Source organism: Eretmochelys imbricata, chromosome 12, assembly GCF_965152235.1.
Source record: "Eretmochelys imbricata isolate rEreImb1 chromosome 12, rEreImb1.hap1, whole genome shotgun sequence".
In the NCBI taxonomy this organism is placed as follows: Eukaryota; Metazoa; Chordata; order Testudines; family Cheloniidae; genus Eretmochelys; species Eretmochelys imbricata.
Genome location: NC_135583.1, coordinates 23782760 through 23809201, shown reverse-complemented (window position 1 = coordinate 23809201; position 26442 = coordinate 23782760). Strand labels below are relative to the sequence as shown.

The 26442-nt window shown below is 42.2% G+C and overlaps 2 protein-coding genes across 2 annotated transcripts in view; both read right to left on the bottom strand.

The window, feature by feature from the left end:
- WDR88 (WD repeat domain 88) overlaps positions 1–11881 on the bottom strand; it is a 29022-nt gene extending 17141 nt beyond the window's left edge. The window contains exons 1-3 of the mRNA XM_077831424.1: positions 11774–11881; positions 7136–7246; positions 2238–2326 (exon numbers count right to left, since the gene is read on the bottom strand). Coding sequence (XP_077687550.1) covers positions 2238–2326; positions 7136–7246; positions 11774–11881 — 308 coding nt within the window. The remainder of the gene's footprint in view (positions 1–2237; positions 2327–7135; positions 7247–11773) is intronic.
- A 5217-nt stretch (positions 11882–17098) lies between these two features.
- The window catches only part of GPATCH1 (G-patch domain containing 1), a 29357-nt gene continuing 20013 nt past the window's right edge, over positions 17099–26442 (bottom strand). The window contains exons 16-20 of the mRNA XM_077831589.1: positions 24840–25053; positions 23189–23296; positions 20542–20666; positions 19847–19995; positions 17099–18336 (exon numbers count right to left, since the gene is read on the bottom strand). Of these exons, the coding sequence (XP_077687715.1) occupies positions 18306–18336; positions 19847–19995; positions 20542–20666; positions 23189–23296; positions 24840–25053 (627 nt within the window). The 3' untranslated portion in view covers positions 17099–18305. The remainder of the gene's footprint in view (positions 18337–19846; positions 19996–20541; positions 20667–23188; positions 23297–24839; positions 25054–26442) is intronic.

The following is a 26442-nucleotide window of genomic DNA, read 5'->3' as shown; positions in this document are numbered from 1 at the left end:
GAACAATTTTTAAGGTGGGGGTGCTGAGCTGTGCCCCCTCTTGCCCCTGTCTGCACCCCTCACTGCCCCAGGCTGGGGCCAGTGGGCCAGAGCTCGGGGCGGCTGCAGAGCCTCGGGCCGACAGCCAGGACCCCAGGAGGGCAGCAGAGCCCCCCGGATCGGTGGCCAGGACCTGTGGCCGGCAGCGGGCTGAGCGGGGCCAGCGGACAGAACCCCAGCTGGCAGTGGGCCAGTGGCCGGTACCCCAGGCCAGAAGCAGAGCCCCCGGGACTGGTGGCCAGGACCGGGCAATGTGAGTGCCACTGCAAATCAGCTTGTGTGCTGCCTTCGGCACATGTGCCATAGGTTGCCTACCCCTGATCTAGACTATGCTCCACTGATAGCAATACCAGGAATAATACCCTTCGAGACATTGCTTGACCTACACATTCAACTGTTTGTGTATGCCACAGCTGCTGTAGTGATTAATGTCCATGGCAGGACATTAGATAAGATGCATCGCCTGACAAAATTATGACAGTTGACTGCAGAGATGTAGAATGCTGATAAACAATACAGACAAGACAGAACTTTTTTGAATATATTAATTCCAATATCAGAAGAAACCCATGATCCTAGGCTAGTTCACGAATTATTATTCATTTATACAGTGGTATACATTTACATATCTCTAAGTACATAGAGCTTTCAGTCTAATCTAGACAAGTTCTGTGTCCTGAAGAGCTTGTTCTAACACTCACTGAAGCCAAATGAAAGATTCCCATTCCTTAATGTGCATTGCATTGGGTTCTAAAATAGAAAGTTTTAAGGAGTGTTGGACAAGTTGCTGGTGAGAATAAGATCAGAAGAATTCCTGGAAGAAGTGAGTTTTAAGGATCTGAAAGTAGAGAAGGAGCTTTGCAGACATGAGACTGTTCCAAGTGTAGGACTAGCATGAATGAAGGTGCAAAGAAGAGGAAGGAAAAGAAAGATGGAGAGGATAAAGAAGATAAAGAACAAGAGAGAATGAGAAGACATAACAGCAGGGGCTAGTTTAGGTTGGACCTTTAAATTAAGGAAAAGACGTTTGAATTCACTATACTAAAAGATAGGAAGTCAATGAAGAGACTCAAAGAGGGGATGATACAACTGGAACAGTAGGAGAGCAAAATGAGTTCATCCACTTTGTGTAGACTTGAATAGGGAGAGGCAACAAAGTCCTGAGAAGAGAAGTTTAAGGCATTTAAGATAATAAATTACGAAGACAAAGGGTTTAGCAGTGGGAATAGTGAGGAAAGCTGCACTTTGTTAATATTACTGCAAACAAAAATTACTTACCTTTATTATTATGCTTCTCTGAAGATAACACCTTGCAGGGTCCTCGCTCTTGGGTCTTGTGCAACCAGCACAAGTCATTCAGGAAATTCTCCAAGCTCTTAACATTTATGACTGTAGGCTGGCTCTAGGATTCCCCCCAATTGAGCCTGCTCCCACTTCACAGGCCCCAAAACATTTCAGATAGTTACTTTAAAGAGTAGGAAGCAAGAGCTCCACAAAATCTTGCACTACATAGTAAATACAATAACCTTCTCTGCCTCGTGTGGATGGGTGAAGAATCCTTCTTCAGAAAAGCGGAATCACAAAGTAAGTAATGTTGCATTCTCTGAAGACACCATCAGCTCATTATTCTTATTCTGGGAGAGTAAAAAGTGGTGTCCGCTTCCCGCAACTGCCATTGGCTGGGAACGGTGAACAGCGGCCACTGGGAGCTGTGAGCGGCCGCACCTGTGGATGCTCAGGTAAACAAAGCATCTCGTGGCCTGCCAGGGGCTTACCCTGAACAAGCCGTGAACCAAGTTTGGGAACCCCTGCTCTAAATATAACAACAGAATACTGTTCCAATAATTTAGTGTCTAATTTCAAACACATCTGTTTACACCAAAACAATCATTCATTTTACTGCATTATAAAAGTAATATTAAATGGTCAAAGATAAGCTAACTGGCATAACAGTTTTTCTATCTGCACATTTTTAATCACCTTCAACACAACTATCTCTGTGTATTTAGAAAAGATTAATTCAATTTCCTCTCTAACAAATCTATATATATAGAAGCATCAGAGCAATACTCAGTTAGTTGTTCTGAGTTTCATTCTGGTTTTTTTCATTTGCTGTAAAAATGTAACATCTAGCAGTCAAATAGACCACTTTCTCCTCTCTATTTATACTTACATATGAACTACAAATAAAATGTCACCTTTTGTTATCAGGACTCAAGCTGCACTCAGAAATGGGAGCTGTGTGTTCTTCTTCAAAGACTTGAACAGGAACACCTTTTTCAACATCCTTAAATAAATCCAAAGGAGCTTGATTAATGATTTTGAAAAGATAAAATGCAACATATAAAAGATCTGAAATCAGTGAACTTGGTCTCAGTTGCAACATCTGATCTGAGAAATAGAATGATTATTACCTTTATCCATGAAAAAAATGACCTTTCACCTGTTCCACAAATCAGTCATCAATACTAGTGTCCTGAGACCACCGCCTGTCATGCTGACCAATATTGTCTCAGTATGTCCTTTTACTCCACTGTCTGTTTGTATCCACCTGTTGTCTCTTGTCTTATATTTTGACTGTAAGCTCTCTGAGTCAGGGAACACATTTTGTTCAGGGCCTAGCACAATGAGAGCCATGAATCATAAATTTCTTCCCAGAGGAAATTGACAAAACACAACTTGACTTTCCTTCTCCGCTTGGCTCACCTTCTTAACCCCTCATACAATTTTCTCCTTCTCTCCCTCACAGACATTTCTCATCTGCTCTCCTCCTCTAATCCCTCCATCGCCCCTGTGATGCCATCACATCCCCTGCTCTCCCTTGTGCACACTCTAACCCCTCCCTTCTCTTCTCCATAACCTCTCACTCTCCTCTGACTCTTTCTCCTTACTATGCAAGCATGCTTTAGTCTCTCCTATCTTAAAGAAACCATCTTTGATCCCACTTGCCTCTCCAACTACCACGCTATCTCCATTTAATCTCTAACCTCATTAAATACACTGTTACAGTCACGGTCTGGAGCTCCTCTCCTCCAATTTCACCAGGTCCTCTCTAGCCCTCACATCCAAGCTACATATTCTTTTTGCATAACTTCTCTGAAATACAGCTTCTCCTATCCATCCACACAGCTAAAACATTTATCCAGGCTCTCAGACCATCTCATTCTCTCTTATTGCAACATTTTTTTCTCTGTCCTTGACAAATGCAATCTGACCCTGCTCATATCCATTCAGAATTCTGCTGCAATCATCTTTCTAGCTATGTTGCATCAAACATAGCTACTTGTTTCACTTTCAAGGCCCTTCATGTCCTATCCCCACCTTACATATCTCTCACAAGCGAGATGTCAACTCCTGCCTTCAGTCACCCCATGACATCAACCTCCATTGCCCACTTGATACATTTTCAAATACCTTTGTGTTTTCTCACATTTCTGCCTTTCATGCCTGAAGGCACTCCCTGTAAATATCTGTAAAGCGTACCTCATCATCCCCTCTGTCAAAACCTTCAAACACGACAAAGGTTAGACTACTAGAGTACTGCGACCACAGCCTATCATGCTGACCAAAACTGTCTCCTTTCCTTTTACTCCCCTCCTTGCCCCTGCCCCTTGTGTCTTGTCTTATATTCAGATTGTAAGCTTTTTGGGGCAGGGTCTATCTTTTGGTTCTGTGTTTGTACAGAATGGGGTCAGCACAATGGGGTCCTAGTCCACAATCAGAGCTCCTAGGTGCTAGGGTAATAAAAATAATAATAATTGAGCTTTACACAATGGGAAGTGCTACCTAAACACATTTCAAATACAATAAAGAAAGTTTGACATTCAGTGGTAACTCTAGGTCAACATATTTTTATTCCTTTATTCATATGATCAAGCTTTTATTTTATATAAGTAGTGCCACTAATTTCAAGGGGATTTTTTGAATCTAAATAAGAGTTTTCAGGATCAGGATCTGCGTGTGGCACTGTAAGTTGCCTTACTTGCACATGCCCCTTCAAAGGCTGCTGTGCTGTTCAGTTAAGCTTTGCTACATTTGAACCTCCCCCTCACTCCCACTTTTTGAAATGTGCACAGTCTGGATCTTGGCAGCAGCTGCCCCTGACAGGATACTTCAACTGGAAGTTATTCTGTTCAATTAACAGCTGTGAATGATACAGAGAATTTGTATGAAAGTAAATTTATTTTAAGTCTGATTTTTCTTTCTTATTTTTCAGTGCTCCAATAGCAGACATTAGAGCCATCATGTCTTTTTCTAAGGCTGAAACAAACAAAAAAACTCAAACTTACAATCTTGTTTTATTTTTCTGTGAGTCAAGAAAAGCCTTGCAGTCAAAACTGTCCTAGTCTTATTTAGACCAATGACTCTCAACCTTTCCAGACCACTGTACCCCTTTCAGGGGTCTGATTTGTCTTGCATACCCCGAGTTTCATCTCACTTTAAAATTACTTGCTTACAAAATCAGACATAAAAATACAAAAGTGTCACAGCACACTGTTACTGAGAAATTGCTTACTTTCTCATTTTTACTATCAATAAAATAAATGAATTGGAATATAAATATTGTACTTACATTTCAGTGTATAGTATTTAGAGCCGTATAAACAAGTCATTGTCTGTATGAAATGTTAGTTTGTAGTGACAGGTTTCAGAGTAACAGCCATGTTAGTCTGTATTCGCAAAAAGAAAAGGAGTACTTGTGGCACCTTAGAGACTAACCAATTTATTTGAGCATAAGCTTTTGTAAGCTACAGCTCACTTCAAGTGACTTCGCTAGTGCTTTTTATGTAGCCTGTTGTAACACTAGGCAAATATCTAGATGAATTGATGTACCCACTGGAAGTCCTCTGCATACCTTCAGGGGTACATGTGCCTCTGGTTGAGAACCACTGATCTAGACCATGTGTATTGTGCCTTATTAATTTGTGTTTTCCAAAAGATGTGTGCATTGCCAGTGAAATACTTTCTATTCACAAGAGGAATTCCAAATACTTTCTTAGATATACATTTGATACCTACTCTTTCAAAAGAAACAAAGAGACTTCAAAGTGGAATTGACAGTTTCCCTAGCTCTTTATTATCAAACCTGGTCTTTTATGAATCCTAACTGGCCCACCTACTCCTACAGAAGAGGAAATCAGAGTTGTCCTGACGAAGTGGAAGTTATCAGGATAAATGAACCATTGTTTCTCTTATGTGTTCCTTATAAGGAAGCCCTCAACATTCAGGTAGATTCTCTTAGATAGCTCCTGACAAAAAATAATTTCTCAGGAAGTGCGGGATAAAATTTTTCTTACATAACTATGCCCAAGATAAGCAAGTCACATCAGACAGTACTAATCTTCCACACTTGAAGAAAAAAATATTCAATACATTATATTCTCTTTTCAATGAAGTGGCTTTCATGCGTCCCCTCCATCTAGTTTACTTAAGGAAGATTCCACGATGCCATAGGTTTTCACTAAAAACAGAAGAATCTATACTTTACAAATTCCAATTCTGTGATGGGATGAGGAGTGAGTATGTAGTTCTGACAATGTGATGGAATTATCAACATTAAATTGTGAACATCTTAATGATCCACTTGGCTGGACACATTTATTTACTGTCTTGCCTCCTACAAATATTTCCTTAAACATCACCATTGTAATAATGATTATCTGCCTTGAAAGCTATCAAAAAGGGAGCGGCTCTTCAGCTGTTTCACGGGAGGAGCTAACGATGGAATGAATCCTGTCTCTTGGATACCCTGGAAGTGTTGAACACTGTGGATGCTTGAGCTGACCCCAAGTAAAGCTTTGTTCTTCATCTATTCCCAAACTTTCACTAGAAAATTTCTTAACATGTCATAATGGAAGCTAAGCATGGTATCTGGATAAATGTGCAGCACTAAAGATCTCTTTATGGCACCATAGCCTCTACACCTGTATTCACAATATTAAGGCATTACCATTCCTTAATACCAGCCTCAGCAGGGAATATTTGAATCAAGTTACAAACCAGTTCATATATGCCAGGCATAAGTACCTTCAAACTATTCAGTACCGCTGAGTTGTCAACTGCTCCTATGAACGTCAGGTATAGTACTTATCTAAGAATACGGATCTGGGCCATCTTTTAGAACAGACTGAAATAAATAACCTTCACATCACATCAGCCAGGGTTCTTGTGTGTCTCAGTGCGGGTAACCCTGGTTGCTGTAACCAACCTGGTTGTAATTTTGTGGGAACCCTAGGTAACTTCATAAAACTGGCCAAGGGCATCGGAGCAGATAGAAAGTAAAGAACAGACAGATTTGACTTCATTGCAAACAAAAGGCAGCACATGAAAAGTGTAAAAAACATTATGCCTTTGCTGACAGCTAAATCTGGTGCCTATAGTGCATAACCCTTGACTTACACTATTCTCAAAGAAAGACTGTATACATCAAACACTGTGATGGTGAGCAAAATGAACCTCCGGATCAAAAGAAACCAAAAATTGTGTACCAAGTTATTTGTTGTGAAGTATTTAATTCAAAGAGCTAGAGCGCTGATTCAGCAAAACTCTTAAGCATGTGCTTAAGTCCACAGCTATTCAGCAAAGCACTTTAAATGCATGTCTAAGTCCTACTGAAATCAATAGGGTCTACATACATACTTAAGTTCTTTGCTGAGTCAGAGACTAGGTTCAGGTAATTAATGAGGAAAAAACATGAGAATTAGAGAAAAAAAAACTTCATTAACACTATAAAAGCAGCACAAGATGACATTCCCACTGAAAAAAGTCAAAATGGAATGGGATTTTTTCCAGAAAGAGTTGACATATTATGTAATATTGTAGTAGAGCTCTCCCTCACTAGTGTGTAAGAACATTCATCTCCAGGTGCTTACATGGAACACTGCTAAATGTCAAAGAATATGTTAAAAGTATGGAATAGGAGTGTTACCACTGTAATTGTACCTGTGAAACAGTTTAGTTATTTTACAAACAGAATAAAAAGTTGTTTAGAAGGTTAATTTATGACTCACTCAACCTCCATACTTATATGACGTTGCTTGCTTCGTTTAGACATTATTATGGTGTGACTGTTGAATTGTTTAGATTCATTACCTACCCAGAGTTTCATTGTTCTGTCATAAGAGCATGAAAGAATTTTTGTATCTTCAAAGCAGAAATGACAGGAGCTCACAGTATCACAGTGCCCTCTCAAAATTTTTAAGTGGATCTGTAAATGAACAGAACAAAGATTGAGTACATTTTATCTTGTATAATAAATCTTTCTTGTTGACAAGTTAGTCCTCAAGAGATAGTCTGAAAGTAATAACCTGCTTAGAATATTTTAGTTCCTGCTGTTTGAAAGCATTCACACTCATCTTTCTCTGTTATTAGATTGCAGTTGATTTGGCAGATCACAGCAAGACTTTTTTTTTAAGCACCTGTTTGTACATGACAATGATCTTGCTCTTCTTTAAGTTTCAAAAAATCTATTTTGATTCTTGAAGACTGTTGTGTGTGCTGTATGATTGTAATATGACCATTTATATAATGTATTAATTATTTGATTAATTTCAACAAATCTTATACAAAGTATGTCATGTAAGGTCATGTCATGTATGTCATATAAGGTATCAATGGAAAACTTACAATCTATCAAATATGATTATCCTGTTTGTATGCATGTATCATCTTTGCATCTAAAAGTATGAATATTGACTGTATTTCAAATGTGTTTGCTCCTGTGGTAACACCCACAAGGTAATTTATATCCAGTCTGGCCAACACATTGTGAATGAACTATTCAAGTTGATGGCGTATTAAGGAACAGTTAACTCTGAATGAGCCACAGAAGAAGCTTGTCCACATCCTGTGAGCCTTCCTGTGGACACTTTAGCCAGAACATGGGTAACAGCCACTCCTATGAGTCATCAAAGCATGAAAGAGCATGTGACCAGTGGCGGATTAGCCACTGGGCCTACAGAGCTCATGCTCAAGGGCCCCAGAGCCCCGAGCGGGTGGGAAAAGCCCCATTGCCCTGATCCCGCTCCCAGGCAGTAGCACCGGGGTAGCAGTGGGGGAACCCCCCAGTGCCCCCTGACCCCATCAGCAGCTGGGACGGGGGGTGGGGAAAGTCCCAGCACCAGGACTCCTGCTGCAGCCCCGGAACTGGAGCTCTCAGAGAGCTTCTCTTGTTTGGGGGCCACAGTGGTGGAAGAGCAGAATGGGGGGACCCTGAGTGGAATAGGAGTGGAGCCATGGGTGGGGTCACATGTGGAGGGGGTGGAACGGGACAGGCCCACAGGTGGAAGGGGTGGGGAGGGGTCTCCCATTTGCTCTGGCCCAGGGCCCCAGGAAACCTTAATCTGCCTCTGCATGTGACTCTGGACTCCATCTTGTGCCTGTAATTTTCCACAAACTAAGACAGAGAAGTTCCTCCACATGGGAGAAAGTATAAAAACTCCTGGAAGCATCTCAGTTTTGCCTCTTTCCTGCTCTGATCTTTGGACTATGGACTTACACTAAAAGGAGCATTCCAACCAATGGACTAAGGACCTTCCAATCTTTTGGAAGTTACCAGAGTCTTTACAAGCCAGCAGTCTGTAACATCACTGCTTCAAACCTGATATAAAAACTTTGAAATGAGTGTATATATTTGTTTTCCTTAACCATTTTAACTCTCCCCTCTTTCTTCTCTCTTATAAATAAACCTTTAGATATTAGATACTAAAGGACTGGCAACAGTGTGATTAATGGGTAAAATCTGAATTATATATTGACCTGGTTGTGTGGGCTGATCTCTTGGGATTAAAAGAACCCTTTGTTTGATTAAATTGGTCTTCAATAACCACTCATCATATAGTCTAGTGCAGGGGTGCGCAAACTTTTTGGCCCGAGGGCCACATCTGGGTATGGAAATTGTATGGTGGGCCATGAATGCTCACAAAATTGGGTTGGGGTGAGGGCGCTGGTGTGGGGCTGAGGATGAGGGGTTTGGGTTGTAGGAAGGTGCTCCAGGCTGGGACCTAGGGATTCGGAGGGTGGGAGGGGGATCAGGGCTAGGGCAGGGAGTTGGGGCATGGGAAGGGAGTGAGGGCTCTGGCTGGCAGTACAGGCTCTGGGGTAGGGATGGGGATGAGGGGTTTGGGGTGCAGGAAGGTGCTCTGGGCTGGGATCAAGGGGTTTGGAAGGCAGGAGGGGAATCAGAGGTTGGGCAGGGGGTTGGGGCATTAGAGGGGCTCAGGGGTACAGGCTCCGGGCGCCGCTTACCTCAAGCAGCTCCCGGAAGCAGCTGCAGGTCCTCCCTTCAGTTCCTACAGGGAGGCACGGCCAGGCCACAGTTCCTGGCCAATGGGAGGTGCATGGGCGGTGCTTGGGGTGGGGGCAGCGGGCAGAGCCCGCTGGCTGCCCCTATGCGTAGAAGCTGGACGGAGAACATGCCACTGCTTCCGGGAGCCACGGCACACACTTGTGGAGTGGCCCCCAACCGCGCTCCCCAGCTGGAGTGTGGGAGCAGGACAAGCCCCAGACCCTGCTCCTCAGCGGAAGTGTGAGGGTCAGATTAAATCGGCTGGCAGGCTGGATGTGGCCTGCGGACTGTAGTTTGCCCACCTCTGGTCTAGTGTCAGGGTGGTGAAACAAGGTCTGGGATCCCTAAGGAGACTGCTGTTTGGACTCCTTGTTAACCAGTGTGGTGAGATAGAAGTTAACTTTTGTTACTGGGTTGGTATATTTTATGGAAGAATAATCATCAATTTGGGGTGAGTCTACTCTATTTCTCAACAGTTTGTCTTGAACCTAGCATCCTCGGCTTGATCCATGGAGGAACGGTGACATGTTGCTTGAAAGACTCCACTGTATCTGTTTACTCCTTAGCTTATTATCCACAAACTCTTTAATGTCCTAGACTATGCCTTCAGCCTGTGCCACTGCAAACCTCCTTGAGCAGGTGTTCATTTTTTGTGCGGCTTCTTCCTCAGATGTACGGTAGTGCATTGACTGCTGTTCAGTATCAATATGTCAGTATGCTCTTTAGAACTGACAATCAGAAAGGCTAAATAAGTTTGTCTGATTTGTCATGATTATTATATTGTGGTTCATTATACATGTAAAGTAACAAAGGATGCTTCCAGTCCTCTGCTTTCAGGGGCAATGAATACATTAACCATTTAAAAATATAAATTGTGTATTTTAAGAATTTAGTACATTACACCTGCCTTGTTCTTGCTTTTCTTTCTTTTCCTAGATAGGTTGACAAATTCCCCTCCAGGCTTCACAGACAATTGTATGCATGTTACTAACACCACTTTCAGCATAGCATATTAATTATAATGAAACCATAATGAAATATGCAGTTGAACTATTACCACCATCTAGCAAAGGTCACAGATTTTTTTTGCAAAGGGCACTGGTGTTATGGGTAGGAGGATGAACCAAGTTTTGCAATACACAAATACATCACTGTGGTGAGAATTAAAGGAGCACATGGGCACGGGGGAGAGGTCAGCCTGCTGGTTGCATAGAAGAGTTAGGTTGGCGACACTTTCCACAGATGGGGGGGGGGGAGAAGGTGGTGGAAGAAAACATCTAGTCCCAGCTGTCCCCAACTAGCAGCCTCTAGCATTTATTGGCCCTACAGGAACAGGGCAGTCTGCAGCTCATCCCAGTAGTGCTCCTATTGATTGCCCCCAACTCCGCACTGAGACACCCTCTCCACCCACACACAGAAGAATTCCCACACACCCCCACTGAGACCCGCCTCTCCTCCTGGCTCTCACATATCCCTGCCTCAGGCACTGAGACCCCCCTCCCCCACTCTCACCCACCCCACCCTCTAGGCACTGAGACACACACATCCCAGCTCTCACCCACCCTGCGCCCAGGCACTGAGACACACACACCCTGCTCTTACCCCCACTCCCAGGTACTGAGACTTCCCCACCCACCTACCCTGCCCTCAGACACTGAGACACCCCACCCTTGGATGTCACCCACCCCGGCCCCAGACACTGACACATCCGCCCTGGCTGTCATCCACCCTGGGGCACTGACACACACACCACCCACCCCGTCCCCTGTGGCACTGACACACCCCCTAGGCTCTCACCCTCCCCACCCCCAGGCACTGACCCACACACCCTGCTCTTACCCCCACTCCCAGGTACTGAGACTTCCCCACCCACCTACCCTGCCCTCAGACACTGAGACACCCCACCCTTGGATGTCACCCACCCCGGCCCCAGACACTGACACATCCGCCCTGGCTGTCATCCACCCTGGAGCACTGACACACACACCACCCACCCCGTCCCCTGTGGCACTGACACACCCCCTAGGCTCTCACCCTCCCCACCCCCAGGCACTGACCCACACACCCTGCTCTTACCCCCACTCCCAGGTACTGAGACTTCCCCACCCACCTACCCTGCCCTCAGACACTGAGACACCCCACCCTTGGATGTCACCCACCCCGGCCCCAGACACTGACACATCCGCCCTGGCTGTCATCCACCCTGGGGCACTGACACACCCCCTAGGCTCTCACCCACCCCACCCCCAGGCACTGACCCACACACCCGGGCTCTCACCCACCCTGCCCCCAGACACTGACACACACACACACCCAGCTGCCACCCACCCCGCCCCCAGACACTGACCCCCTCCCACCCCGGGCAGGCGGCCGGCCCCCGTCCCTCCCAGTCTCTCAGCCAGGGCACCGCCTTCCCCGGGCAGGAAGCCGTCCGCTCCCCGCCCCCACCTGCGCGAGCCTGTCCTGGTCGCCCAAGCGGCTCTCCGGCTGGGAGGGCCTGGGCAGCGGAGGCTCCTCCAACGCCAGCGGGTCCCCCCGGCCGCTCGCCCCGGCCATCTCCCCAGCTCTGAGGTAACCGCCGCTCACAGGAGCCCCTAGCGGTCGCGCTGCCCCGCCGAGAGCCGGCAGCGGGTACCGCGCGCCCACGCCTCGGGGGGATCCCGGCGCTTCCCCCCGCCCCAACACGGGAGCAATTCACCCGCTGCCAGGACACCGGCGGCCGCTCCCCGCCCCGCCGGGCGGCTGCGGGCCCACAGCCCGCAGGGCACCGGCTTCGACTCTCCCACGCAGCCAACAGCGGCGCCGCAGACTGCCCGGGCGCCCCCCGTCCAGCTGTGACCTGCGCCTGACGGCGTCAGGGCAGCGGGACACGGGCTGGCGGCCCAGGAGAGGCAGCGGAGGAGAACGGGGCAAGCCAAGCTCTAAAGGGGCCCTCTGCACGGCCAGGAGCTCACCAGCTCGGCTCTAGCTTTTAGGGCCCTTAGACCCACATAGGCACCCGGGTGCTTGCTGCCTGGAGCCCTGGGCTTGAGCCGCTCACACATTCAAGAGCATCAGGCTTTACAGCTGCAAGCACTAAAAGGTGCTATCCTTGTAAAGAGAAAAGGAGTACTTGTGGCACCTTAGAGACTAACCAATTTATTTGAGCATAAGCTTTTGTGAGCTACAGCTCACTTCATCGGATGCATTAGTCTCCAAGGTGCCACAAGTACTCCTTTTCTTTTTGCAAATACAGACTAACACGGCTGTTACTCTGAAACCTGTCATTATGCAAGGCACTGCATTTAGCTGTATGGAGTGGAAATCTATCAACTGCATGAAAAAACTTGTACAGATACAGACAGACATCAGCTTCCTGTCCAAATGCAAACAGATGGACATGGTACCAAAAGGACTGAAGGTAAAAAATCCATTACAGTCTACATACCACACAGACTATGCTGACAGCTTATGCCACACGCTCTCAAAGAAACTGTAGAATCACCTGATCAACATCCTCTACAGCAAACAGAGAAAGATTAAGAATGAGCTCTCAAAAATGGATACTCTCATAAAAAACCAACCTTCCACACAAACTTCCTCATGGCTGGACTTTACTAAAACTAGACAAGCCATTTACAACACACATTTTGCTTCTCTACAAAAGAAAAAGGACACTAAACTTTGTAAACTACTACATGCCACAAGGGGCCACAGCAATGGTTCCCTCAACCCACCCAGCAATATTGTTAACCTATCCAACTATACTCTCAGCCCAGCAGAAGCAGCTGTCCTATCTCGGGGCCTCTCCTTCTGCCCCTCCACCCCCACGAACATGATACAGTTCTCTGGTGACCTAGAATCCTATTTTCGCTGTCTCCGACTCAAGGAATATTTCCAACATACCTCTGAACAACATACTAATCCACAGACACCTCCCTACCAACACTACAAAAAGAAGGATTCTAGGTGGACTCCTCCTGAAGGTCGAAACAGCAGACTGGACTTCTACATAGACTGCTTCCGCCGACATGCACGGGCTGAAATTGTGGAAAAGCAGCATCACTTGCCCCATAACCTCAGCCGTGCGGAACACAATGACATCCACAGCCTCAGAAACAACTCTGACATCATAATCAAAAAGGCTGACAAAGGAGGTGCTGTTGTCATCATGAATAGGTCGGAATATGAACAAGAGGCTGCTCTGCAGCTCTCCAACACCACTTTCTACAAGCCATTACCCTCTGATCCCACTGAGTGTTACCAGAAGAAACTACAGCATTTGCTCAAGAAACTCCCTGAAAAAGCACAAGATCAAATTCGCACAGACACACCCCTGGAACCCCGACCTGGGATATTCTATCTACTATCCAAAATCCATAAACCTGGAAATCCTGGGCGCCCCATCATCTCAGGCATTGGCACCCTGACAGCAGGATTGTCTGGCTATGTAGACTCCCTCCTCAGGCCCTACGCTACCAGCACTCCCAGCTACCTTCGAGACACCACTGACTTCCTGAGGAAACTACAATCCATCGGTGATCTTCCTGATAACACCATCCTGGCCACTATGGATGTAGAAGCCCTCTGCACCAACATTGCACACAAAGATGTATTACAGGCCGTCAAGAACACTATCCCCGATAATGTCACGGCTAACCTGGTGGCTGAACTTTGTGACTTTGTCCTTACCCATAACTATTTTACATTTGGGGACAATGTACACCTTCAGATCAGCGGCACTGCTATGGGTACCCGCATGGCCCCACAGTATGCCAACATTTTTATGGCTGACTTAGAACAAAGCTTCCTCAGCTCTCGTCCCCAACGCCCCTACTCTATTTGTGCTACTTGACATCTTCATCATCTGGACCCATGGAAAAGAAACCCTTGAGGAATTCCACCATGATTTCAACAATTTCCATCCCACCATCAACCTCAGCCTGGTCCAGTCCACACAAGAGATCCACTTCCTGGACACTACAGTACTAATAAACGATGGTCAACAAACACCGCCCTATACCGGAAACCTACTGACCGCTATTCCTACCTACATGCCTCCAGCTTTCACCCTGACCACACCACACGATCCATCGTCTACAGCCAAGCTCTGCGATACAACCGCATTTGCTCCAACCCCTCAGACAGAGACAAACACCTACAAGATCTCTATCAAGCATTCTTACAATTACAATACCCACCTGCGGAAGTGAAGAAACAGATTGCTAGAGCCAGAAGAGTTCCCAGAAGTCACCTACTACAGAACAGGCCTAACAAAGAAAATAACAGAACGCCACTAGCCGTCACCTTAAGCCCCCAACTAAAACTCCTCCAACGCATTATTAAGGATCTACAACCTATCCTGAAGGATGACCCAACACTCTCACAAATCTTGGGAAACAGGCGAGTCCTTGCCTACAGACAGCCCCCCAACCTGAAGCAAATACTCACCAGCAACCACATACCACACAACAGAACCACTAACCCAAGAACCTTTCCTTGCAACAAAGCCCGTTGCCAACTGTGCCCACATATCTATTCAGGGGACACCATCACAGGGCCTAATAACATCAGCCACACTATCAGAGGCTCGTTCACCTGCACATCCACCAATGTGATATATGCCATCATGTGCCAGCAATGCCCCTCTGCCATGTACATTGGTCAAACTGGACAGTCTCTACGTAAAAGAATAAATGGACACAAATCAGATGTCAAGAATTATAACATTCATAAACCAGTCGGAGAACACTTCAATCTCTCTGGTCACACGATTACAGACATGAAAGTTGCTATAATACAACAAAAAAACCTTCAAATCCAAACTCCAGCGAGAAACTGTTGAATTGGAATTCATTTGCAAATTGGATACAATTAACTTAGGCTTGAATAGAGACTGGGAGTGGCTAAGTCATTATGCAAGGTAACCTATTTCCCCTTGTTTTTTCCTAACCCCTCCCCACCCCCCCCGACGTTCTTGTTAAACCCTGGATTTGTGCTGGAAATGGCCCACCTTGATTATCATACACATTGTAAGGAGAGTGGTCACTTTAGATAAGCTATTACCAGCAGGAGAGTGGGGTGGGAGGAGGTATTTTTTCATGCTTTGTGTGTATAAGAAGATCTTCTACACTTTCCACAGTATGCATCTGATGAAGTGAGCTGTAGCTCACGAAAGCTTATGCTCAAATAAATTGGTTAGTCTCTAAGGTGCCACAAAGTACTCCTTTTCTTTTGCGAATACAGACTAACACGGCTGTTACTCTGAAACCTATCCTTGTAAATAATTTCTAAATAAATATATCTGTTTTAAAGAGACAAAAAACCTGATTACATGGAGAGTGGGGCCTAGAGGCTCTGTTGGCATAAGTCTAGGACAGCTGCATAATTCACTTGTCTTCACCTCTTGGGTATGGCATGTAACATCCCAAATTCAGTCCTATAATGTCATTTCATCACAACATCATCTAATCAAATTTCTCAATAACGGGTCACAACCTCAATGCAAGCTCCACCAGGATGTTGCCCAGGATCTATCTCCCCCCACCTAAAAGGGATTCACTCCATCCCTTCTTATTGCTGTTCTGCCCTGCCTCCACTGCACCTTTTATATTCTCACCTGCACTGTGCTCTCAACTTTGGAAAAGTGCTGTTTAGAGTGGAGCTGTCTGCCTAGACCCACTGCTCACAGCACCCTACCAGCTGCTTTGCCTTCTTTAAATGGGAGTTTCTGCAAACATAAGGAAAGAGGTACAAGGAAATGCATCAAGACTCCCTTCACTTCATATCTTGCAACTCCTTTCATCATTGGGCATACTCATTACTCCTTATTCAGAACCATTTATTTCCTGTTAAATTTTTACAATATACTAATTAGAAATGTGTGCCCACAAAAGGTTACAGGATTGGAGTCAGGACAAGAAACAAGCTGGTTTGGGGGTCAAGGGAACAAAGACAGAGCAGGGATTTTCAATTAATGCACTGTTGAAAATAGCTTATTTAATTTACAAATGTACTTCTACAGAAATGGGTTGGCTATATAATGATTCAAGAAATTAAAGCAGTACTGTTAATTTGAAAACTCATTACTTTTAAAGACATTTAAAAAGTTTCAAATACCACAACTGCTCCTAAATCTTCCCACCAATTTTCTAGGATGGCAATCTTTTAAAATATTTTTATCCTTTATTGCTATGTGAAGAAACCCACATGAACAAAACTAGGAACAGACTATACAGAGAAAATAACTATACAAAGTGCTGTCAAGTGCATAGGTAAACAAATTGAAAAAATTAATATTTTCTCTAATCCTGTCAAATTATACTAATCCAAGAAGTTGTGTTTCACACTAGTGGATTAAAAAAGACAGAAGCAATGACTTTTCATCTTCATACATGTTTAATTTTTTTAAATAATAAGTGAGAGGTAAATCTTTACTCTAAATGAAAAGGATTGAGAATGGGTGTCTGATTTTATAGGAGCCATATTTCCCCCTGAGAGAAGCAGATCTGGAGACACTGATTTTTATAACAATATTGTACTACTAGTAGTCTACCAAAAATATCTGTTTACTATAATTAAGAGTTTCCTGTTGCTTTTTAATCTTTTTTTTATTCTGCTGCTTCATTTACCCATTCTTGTAATCCAGACAGCATTCCAAATCCACATTTGTTACTAACTTTTCCCCTCTCTCTATAGAGTTCCCTCTTAATTGCTAAATTTAAATTACAAAACCTAAAATCAACACCATGCCACCTTGCTCTAAATCCAGTGACCTATTAAAAAGACTGTGAATGCTGAAAATTTACTTTATTTTTAACTAGCCCAATACAACAATATCATCTACAACCTTGAGCTTGTTTGATTTTTTTGTTAACAATTGCAAATGGAGAACATTCTCTTAGTCTCATAATAAATCACGATGAGCTGGTTTTAACAATTTGTTCCATTCAACGAGGTCAGACAGTCATGTGGTTCAGTATTATTTTATAGTTCACATCACAAACAACCCTGTAATTGTAATAGGTCTTTACAGACTTATTTGGACTTTTTAATGAAATTTCAACCTCCTTTTAAGCATACAATACAGCACAGGTTTGTACTCAGAGCAAGCAAGAAAATTTTGAAGAATTTGGGGTTTTTCAACATAACGTTTGTGTTAAATATAAACATGAATGTAGAATAATGCCGATACTGATGATGAAATTTTTTATGTAGGTAGTGTTCAAGATAATCCGGTACTGTAATGCTATTTTAACATGCATCATACCATTTGTTAATTTATTGAAAAGCCATACTATGGTGATGGGTAATATACAAAATTCTAAGACAGAAAAAGTCTGAAAAGCAGATTAACATTTTAGAAATACAGAGAAATTCTGCATTCTGAATATCTACATAAGAGAGACACAGAATGACTTGTTTGCATGTAAATTATGCCTTTTTAACTTCCTAACTTCACTTCCTTCAGCATTGACTTACGTTCTTGTTTATAATATTTTAAGAACTTTCACACAATGATTTAACACACCAGAAATACCATTTGTAATATACAGTTTATTAAAATATCTAGTCTTGTTTAAATTAAAGGTAGCCCAAACCAAACTATAATGGGTTCCTCAAAACAGCCAAGAATTCACCATTTTGAGCCTATGTTTTAAGTAAAACATTGGGGTGTAAAGGAGAAGTCCTACTCTCATACACACATGTACTTGCTACCGATAGCCCTCACATTAATTAAATGTAGAGCCTGAACTATTACTTTTGATAATGCATGCCAGCAGTAAAAAAAATATATATATATATATATCTTTCCAACATTCCACAATTCATACGGTTTAAAATGGTAAAATATCACAAAACAAATGTATACATTTATGATTTCAAACATATATTCAGCATAAATACAACATTTACAGTGCAATCTATACATTACTGATCTTCCATCATGGAGGAGATCAAAGTTTCAGATCAAAAGTCATATAGTATTGAAGAAAGCAAGTTACTGCTTCATTGCAGGAAGATGTTTCAGTCTGGAAAAAAAGGCCATATTTAATAGTTATACACAACAACACCAGGAACATTTAATCACTTTAACAAGAATTAAAAGGTTTCTCAAACCCTCAGTCTGAATTTAACTATAATGTGGTTTTGCCCTTTTAATAAAAAAAGATTGGCAAATCTTTTAAGAGCCTCCAACATGTCAGTTTGCACAAACAAGACAGGTCTGACTACAAATTTTGAGCTACCTGTTTGGAAGCCCTTTAAAAATACCCTTTAAAAAAAAAAAAATTATACAGAAACAAAGCTTAATTTTTAGAAGTGGTGTTTAAATTGCACTCATCGGGTTTTTGTTTGCTTGTTTTTTAATGAACAAAGGAGGGATGGGAATAGTCCTTTGGAATGCCAAGTTTTCCTATTTGCATTCCCTTGTCCCACTAAGGTCCTATACCACAATGAGTTTCCTACACCAAGGAAGACAATGTGGTTACTCTGCAGAACATGTCGCAAGGCCACTCCTTCAATCAGCCAGAGGGGTTAACTGGAGTGTGATGCAGTGATTTCTCCACCCAGAGCATTATGGAGCTGAAGTTACTTATGTTTAATTTGGTTGTTTTTTTTAGAAGTGCATGGAACACATTTTGAAAGCAGAATGAAGTCACAGTGTTCTCTCTACTGTCCATGGTCTTAATACTGGTTCGTTCAAGTCGATGGTTTATAAAATATTTAAGAGCACGTTGTCTCAAATTAGACCTACCAACTTCACTTCAGCTTGCTGAACAAATGCACACTTGATTCAAGCAGTTTCTCATTTTCTACTCAGTTCTGCCTGCCTGCTCCATATTTGTGAGCCAGTAGGGTACTGACTTAGAGTAACCTTGTATTCAAGCAGAGAATGCTCTTAAACTTCAGTAACTTGCCAGCTCACAAGAACAGAACCAGCAAGCAGAGAAGGGTGTGATATTGACAAGCCCTGACTGTGAACCAAAATAAGTCCAACACCCTGGGTCTGCTGGAGCCGGGTCATTCAACTATGAAGGATTTTAGCCAGATTACAGCATTTATTCTGGATACTAAAAATCTATCAGGCAATACTCCATAGTTACCAGGAGAGGGATAATTTTTTTTAACCTTAACTACGTCTTCTGAAAAAAATGTAGTAGCAACATTTCTCACCACTTGCATTTCTCTTACCTATTCAGTATTTATTCCCATTTATAGTAATTTACGATGACACAAAGATCTCCCCCAAATTAATTTTCATTTATCTAATGCTTGCAGAGTTAGCTGCTCAACGCTCTTTTCCCTGGAGCAGTTTATCTTAAAACTAGTTCTTATCTGGCACATCTACATCCAAAAGCCTAGGATAAGTTATCAAAATGAGCTATATTCTAGGCACAAACATATTGTGCCAGATCGATAGCTAGTTTAAATGGACATAGTTCCACTGACTTCAGCAGAATTACACCAAGTTACACTGGCGAGGATCTGGCCCATTACTGCTGCCAGATTTACAAGAATTTCGGTAAATTATCTGTTTACCTTCTTAGAAGTTCCTGGGATGACAAATCTGTGATCTCCTCTATGTCACTAAGGCTGTCACTGCTATCAACAGTGTCTGAGTTACTGTTTTTCTCTGATTTTTTATTCTTGTGTTTGCCTTTGTGCCTGTGCTTCTTATGTTTCTTTTTCTGTTAAAAAAAGAAATAGGTGAGTTTGCTATTCATGTATTTTTTTTTTAAATTTTAAAAAAGTTGGTCAAATTAAAACAGAAGTTCACTAAAAAAGAGCAACTGGGATCACAGGAAACATATTTCAGTATAAATTCCAAAGTTAACTGAAGCAGAGCAGTAACAACAGTACTCGCACATCTTCAGTTGTGTAAACTTTAAATAATACAAGCCAAGGTCTCTAGGAGGCAAGGACCAAATAAATTAAACTAAACATATATTTAGAAATTTTATTATTATAATCTATCAGGTTTTCTACAGCATTATGCAGTATCTAAGCAAATTATGTGTTTGGTCCCTAAGCACATAAAGAACAAGCAGCACCCTGTTCAGCCAATGCGTCTTCTGTTCTAAGCTAGAAGTGCTAACAGAGTCTAAGGGAAGGTGTCTATGCAGCCCAATTCTATTTCTCCTTTCCATAATCCAGCATATATATCATGGTAGTGTTCATTTGACTGAGGAAATCAATCCAAAGAAAGAAAGAACCAATTTATTTAACTTGGTCACCTTTTCCTTTTTGTGTTTGTGCTCTCTCTTAACTTTGTGTTTTTCTTTGTTCTTTTTAGGTTTCTCTTTCTGATTGGCTTCAACAGAATTTGCTAGTGATACTGGCTCATGCTCCTGAGTAGTCTCTAAAGCAAAAATCAAATATAGAGAAATAAACGCATTACCAAGTAAAAGACAAACACAATATTAAACTACATAAAAATGTAAATTCCCTAATATTTGGGCTGAGATTTCCAAAGCTGCATAAGGGATTTGGGACTCCCAATTCCAATTCATTTTAACTTCTCTACTCTATAGACATACCTTTGCAATCAGATATAAAAAAAACAAACATGCCAACCTTGGCCCCGATTTTGCATCAGGATCTATTAGCATTGACTCTTGAGTCTGTGCAGAGCCCCAATTAAATCAGTGGGAATCTTCACAGGCACAAAAGTCTGTGCTAGTGGATCCCAATGTAGGATCAAAGCTCTTGACAATATCACTTTAACGTACACAGGTGTAGGTAGGGCGAGAGGGAAGAATGAAGGAGCCCAGTGCTCTTATAGTTTCCAAGAAAGGGACCTGGATGTGAATTGAAATTATATGACATAAGACAACATAGAATATCTTTAACCTGTGCGCAAAGTTTCCACAGATGAAGTAACAATGACTTGTTATTCATTCTAAATCTGTTGAATGTGGTTAATTAAACAGGATTAAAACAACAAAAACCCTGTCTGTTCAACATTCAACAGGTAATAGCAGCAGCATACATTCTCCTACTCAAAGATCCATAAGGTCTGATTCTGGGTAGAGAAAAGACAATAACTACATGAGTTCTGAATTTTAGTGACTTGAACACAAACTTACAGCCAGATTAAATGTATGTATGTGTATATCTACACTAATACACACACACACACACACACACACACACACACACACACTTATTGACCCATAATATCTCTGTACCAAAAATACCGTCTACTTGCATGGGGACAGCTGCTTAACAACTCTAGGCTTTAAGCCGGTGTAACATTCACTTGTATATCTATCTCTGTATAGTACCTAATTTCAGATCAAATACCAGTCAATAAATTGCCCTCTGAAATACAAACAGTTTAAAAAAATGAAATTATCCTCATCTACATTACTGTAGCACCTAGGAACCCTAGTCATAAGACCAGGACCTCATTGTTCTAGCCACTGTACAAACACGGAACAGAAAAATGGTCCCTGCCCTGAGAGGCTTACAATCTAAATATAAGTAGAGCCCTGCCCGGATACAAAAATTTTGGATCCACATCCACAAGAATCAACTTGTATCTGACCCGCATCGCACCTACAGCAGCACGTTATCTCACAGTGCCTCCCAGGAGGAGCGTCTGTGTGAGTGCGTGTGTACACTATATAGCAGGGGTTGGCAACCTTCAGCATGTGGCCCATCAGGGTAATCGCTGGCTGCGAGACATTTTGTTTACATTGACTGTCTGCAGGCATGGCCCTCCGCAGCTCCCAGTGGCTGCGGTTCGCTGTTCCCAGCCAATGGGAGCTGCGGGAAGCGACGGGCCGCAGGTTGCTGTGCCTGCGGACTGTCAACGTAAACTAAATGTCTCGCAGCCTGCCAGCGGATTACCCTGATGGGCCATGTGCCGAAGGTTGCCAACCCCTGGTATATAGGCTCTCAAAGGTGGGGAAGCATCTGTCTGCAGCTCACAGCCTCTGAGGCTGTTTCCCCGCCTTCCAGATCCTCATTGGCAGTGAGCTGCAGACAGCTGCTTCTGATCTATCACCTCCCCTTTCTCTGTATACTGAGGAGAGGGAATATAGGATCTGGAAGGTGGGGAAGGGAAGCAGCCTATATTCCTTTCTCCCCCGTATATAGAGAAAGGGGAGGTGTTAGATCAAGACAGGCAGCAAAATTCCCCATGCTCCTATTGCTATGGTTTAAACAATGAAGATATTTAGGAAACCTGTCCCAACTTCATATTGCTGCGTCAGGTCAGTTGGAGAGGAAGGCAGCTGCTTCTGCAAAGCAAGTAACTGGGTGTGGGGCGGGATATAGGATCTGGAAGGTGGAGAAGCAGCTTCATAGGGTATGAGCTGCAGACAGCTGCTTCCCCACCTTTAAGAGCCTATATTTAGAACCCTGCATGGATACAAAATTTGTATCCGCATCCAGGCGTGCTGGAACAATTTTCAATGGGGTGGGTACTGAGAGCCATTGAACCGAACTGTAAACCCTGTATATAATGGAAACCACTTCAAGTCAGGGCGTGCAACAGCACCCCTAGTACCAGCACCTATGACTGCATCTGATCCGCGATCCGCAAAAATGGTCCGCAGATATCTGCATCCGATATCCACGGACATAAAGCAGATATCCACGGATTTGCAGGGCTCTAAACATAAAAGACAAGAGACAACAGATGAAGGCAGAGAGACCAGGAACTACCAGGAAATAATAAGACAATATTGGTTAGCACGATAGGCAGTGGTCCCAACACCCCAGATTTTCGTAGGCATCATGACAAAGGAGAGTTTTGAGAAGGGGATTTGAAGGTAGATAATGAGGTAACTGAAGATGTTTATGGGGAGCATAAATAAAATAACTGCATTATATATACATTTTCAGTGTACAAAATTTAAAGTCTTCAATACTTACTGGAAAATGAAACTGGAGGCAACCTCGGTCCAAATTCTTCTACCTTATCCAGCTCCTCCTTCAAAAGAGGTGGCACAAGGTCAGGTTCACTTGTAACAGCCATACATTCTAGAAAAACAAACATATAGGTTAACTTAAAAGGAAGAAGTACGTTCCATACCCAAAACAGCTCAGAAAATATTCCATTAAAAATGAAATATCAAATAAACACAAGTTAATGAATTTTGCACTCTTGTTTAGATTTTGCACTTACTAGTTTTTCACAGAAGCAGAAGGTGATTCTAACCCTTATTTCTTATTAAAAGGCTCCTCAGAAGCTTCCAATAATTACACAATTTCTTTAAAAAGGACTTCAGTTACATAAATGTATGATTTCTTAAGCTTTTCTTTTTTTGTACATAACCTTCTAAAATTTTAAAAATCTTTATCAACAAGGAGAAGTTGATGCCTTTTCCCTTTGCACTTCCTGTGCATTTCAAAGATTGGTTGCACTGGCGGGGATCACCAAATACTTGATCACAGTGCTACTGATTTTTAAATTAAAAATTGCAGGCAACACAAGTATAAATATTAACAAAACAATCTATAACTTAAGGGCAAAAAACAGATTCACCCTTCAAATTTTTCAAGAATTAGGAAAATTCCAGTGTTGAAGATATGGGAATAGCCTAAAAGGTGATTTAAGACCAAGCAGTTTGAAAAAATTCCACATTAAAAAGTATATATAAATCGGTATTTATACTATGAAATAAGGCTACTTTAAGTTTGAATGGGGGGTATTAGTTTATTTTATTTAGTAATTTATTACTCCATCTGCACGAATTAGATTAACTGGCACTAATTACTGGGAGATCCACTGCATATTGCCTTTTTTTCTAATCGGTAAATAAGCCAACAAAAGCCAATTTAAAAATTAAAGATACATCATCCCTAACTGTCAAAATAAAATGTTATTTTGCTTACTAATATTTCCTAGTAAACTATTAAATGTATTCTAGTACAGTGTTACTTTATTTTCTAGTATGAGAACTCCCTATAATACTCTGCTTTAAATCTTGGTAAATAATAGAACAAGACTGCTTTTCCCCCCAGTCCCATGAATTTATTTGCTTTGTAGACCGATAGTGAGAACTGGTGAGATACAGCTATATTGCTGTACTATTTAAAAATCCATTTCAATATTATTTTAAATGAGAATATCAAAATATAGAAAGGAAATTCCTTTTTCAAATAAATGCAAATTCTACTTATTTCCAGTCTGGTCAAAATTTCATTATTAAATAGATATACTTTATCATATATCATACACCTTATTATAGGTGTATAAAATCACCCAATTTTGGGGCTTTCTTTACAGAGTAATATGGGATCTGTCCTCATCCCTCACTCTGTTTAGCAAACAAATGCATTTGACAGTGTATCTGTAAAAACTGTCATTGGCCTATGGCTATGTAGATAATATTTAAATAGAGAACACTTAATTCAGCATTCTATTACTCCAGTTTTACACTGGTGTTACTCCCCTGAGAAAACAGTGTAGTTATACCAGTGTGAGACTGGTATAAAGCATTTTTCTACTAGGCTAATAGTGTTTTAATTTCTTATAAAATTACTAGAACTTCATGAAACTGAACAAACTGTTAACTATTACCTTGTACATCAGCTGAGGAGGTATCTGGCAGATTAGCATGCTTTGTACTTTCCGAGTTTGGCACAGCAGAAGGTGGCTGATGCGCCTCTTCATCACTATCTTCTTCAGATGAGGATGATTTTTCATCTGAGGAACTGGCAAAGATGGCTTTAAATAAATCCATAGATGGTCTGCTTTCTTCTTCTTCTTTCTGATCAGTGCTTTCATTAACTGCCTGCATAACAGTGCCCATAAGGAAAAAAATTTAAAACACTAACGGAGGAAAGAAGTGTCTCTCCATTAAGATAAAAATATTGTGACACCTTTAATGGTATTTTCATTGAGGATGTTAAAATTAGCAAATTTTACAGTAAATCTGAAGTCTATAAACTTGACAACTGTTGATGCACAGTAGAAGAGCACAGACACTGCTAAATTAAGTCACTTTCCAATACAGAATGCTGTATCGTGCCCCTTTTTCATGCAGGTCAGAACAGCACGCTTGAAAGAATATAAAATATTAACACTTTTTATTTTTAAGTCAATAGATTCTAGATACTTTTTCTTTAGCTTAAGTTCACAACAAACAAATCTATCATCTTCCTCAAAATAATATGCATCCGTCCCTGTACAAAGCAGAGAAAAGTGGACTTTGTGCAAGAAAATCAGTGGGTGTAGTAGATGGAATTAAACCTCCCATCTGCTGGAAGGCATCACACCCCCTCTACAGCCACAATCCCAGACTATACTTGCTATCCTTGTGTCCCCTATGTATGAGCTATAACCATACAAATTCCTGTAAGCCCATGATTCCCTTTGCTCACCCTGAGTTGCACCAACTTCTAGACAGTGCAGAACAATTAGGGATTACAAAGACCGTACGGTCATTCTAGCTAGCTCCCCCCACAGTCCTTACATGAACCAGAGAGAGGCTTGCATACCCTTTCCAAAGAGTAAATTCTCCCCACCCCGTTATTAAATGTTTCTTGTTCAAACCCCCAAGTCCATACACAATAAAATCAATGTCAAATGTGTGAGTCGACCTATGTTAGTTAATGCAAACAAAAGAACTATCCTGCTAACCTAAAATAACCGATAGCCCTTAACAAATTTCACTGTTAGGGTCAAATTTTCAAATGGCCTCCACCAGCATACCTGCTAAAACTGCATATGCAAAAGGGGCAATTGTTATTTATGATAACTACCCAGTTTGTGCTTTTTTTTGTTAACCCTGTAATTTCTCATGGTTGGAGCTACAGAAGGTCTCCACAATTCGTCCCCACATGCAATAGAATCACATTGAGTACTATCTGCTATAGAGAGCAAACAAAATATCAAGATCTACATGCCTGCAGAGTTTCATGTACGTCAGATTACTGTTTTGCTTCTTGAGTAAAACAGCAAGAATTAGAAGTACAAGTGTTTTCCTTCAACTGAACTATACATTTCTCCGTAGAAAGCAAGGATTGGGGGTTCCCTCCCCCAACATTGTTTGGGCCCCCGCCCCTCCAACTTCTAGAATGGACACCATCTTTCCTCACACTTATTATCACGTATTGCTGTGGCACCTACACCAACTTGCTTATGAGATCTGTTTTTAGCTGTCTCATTGAAACAACAAAGA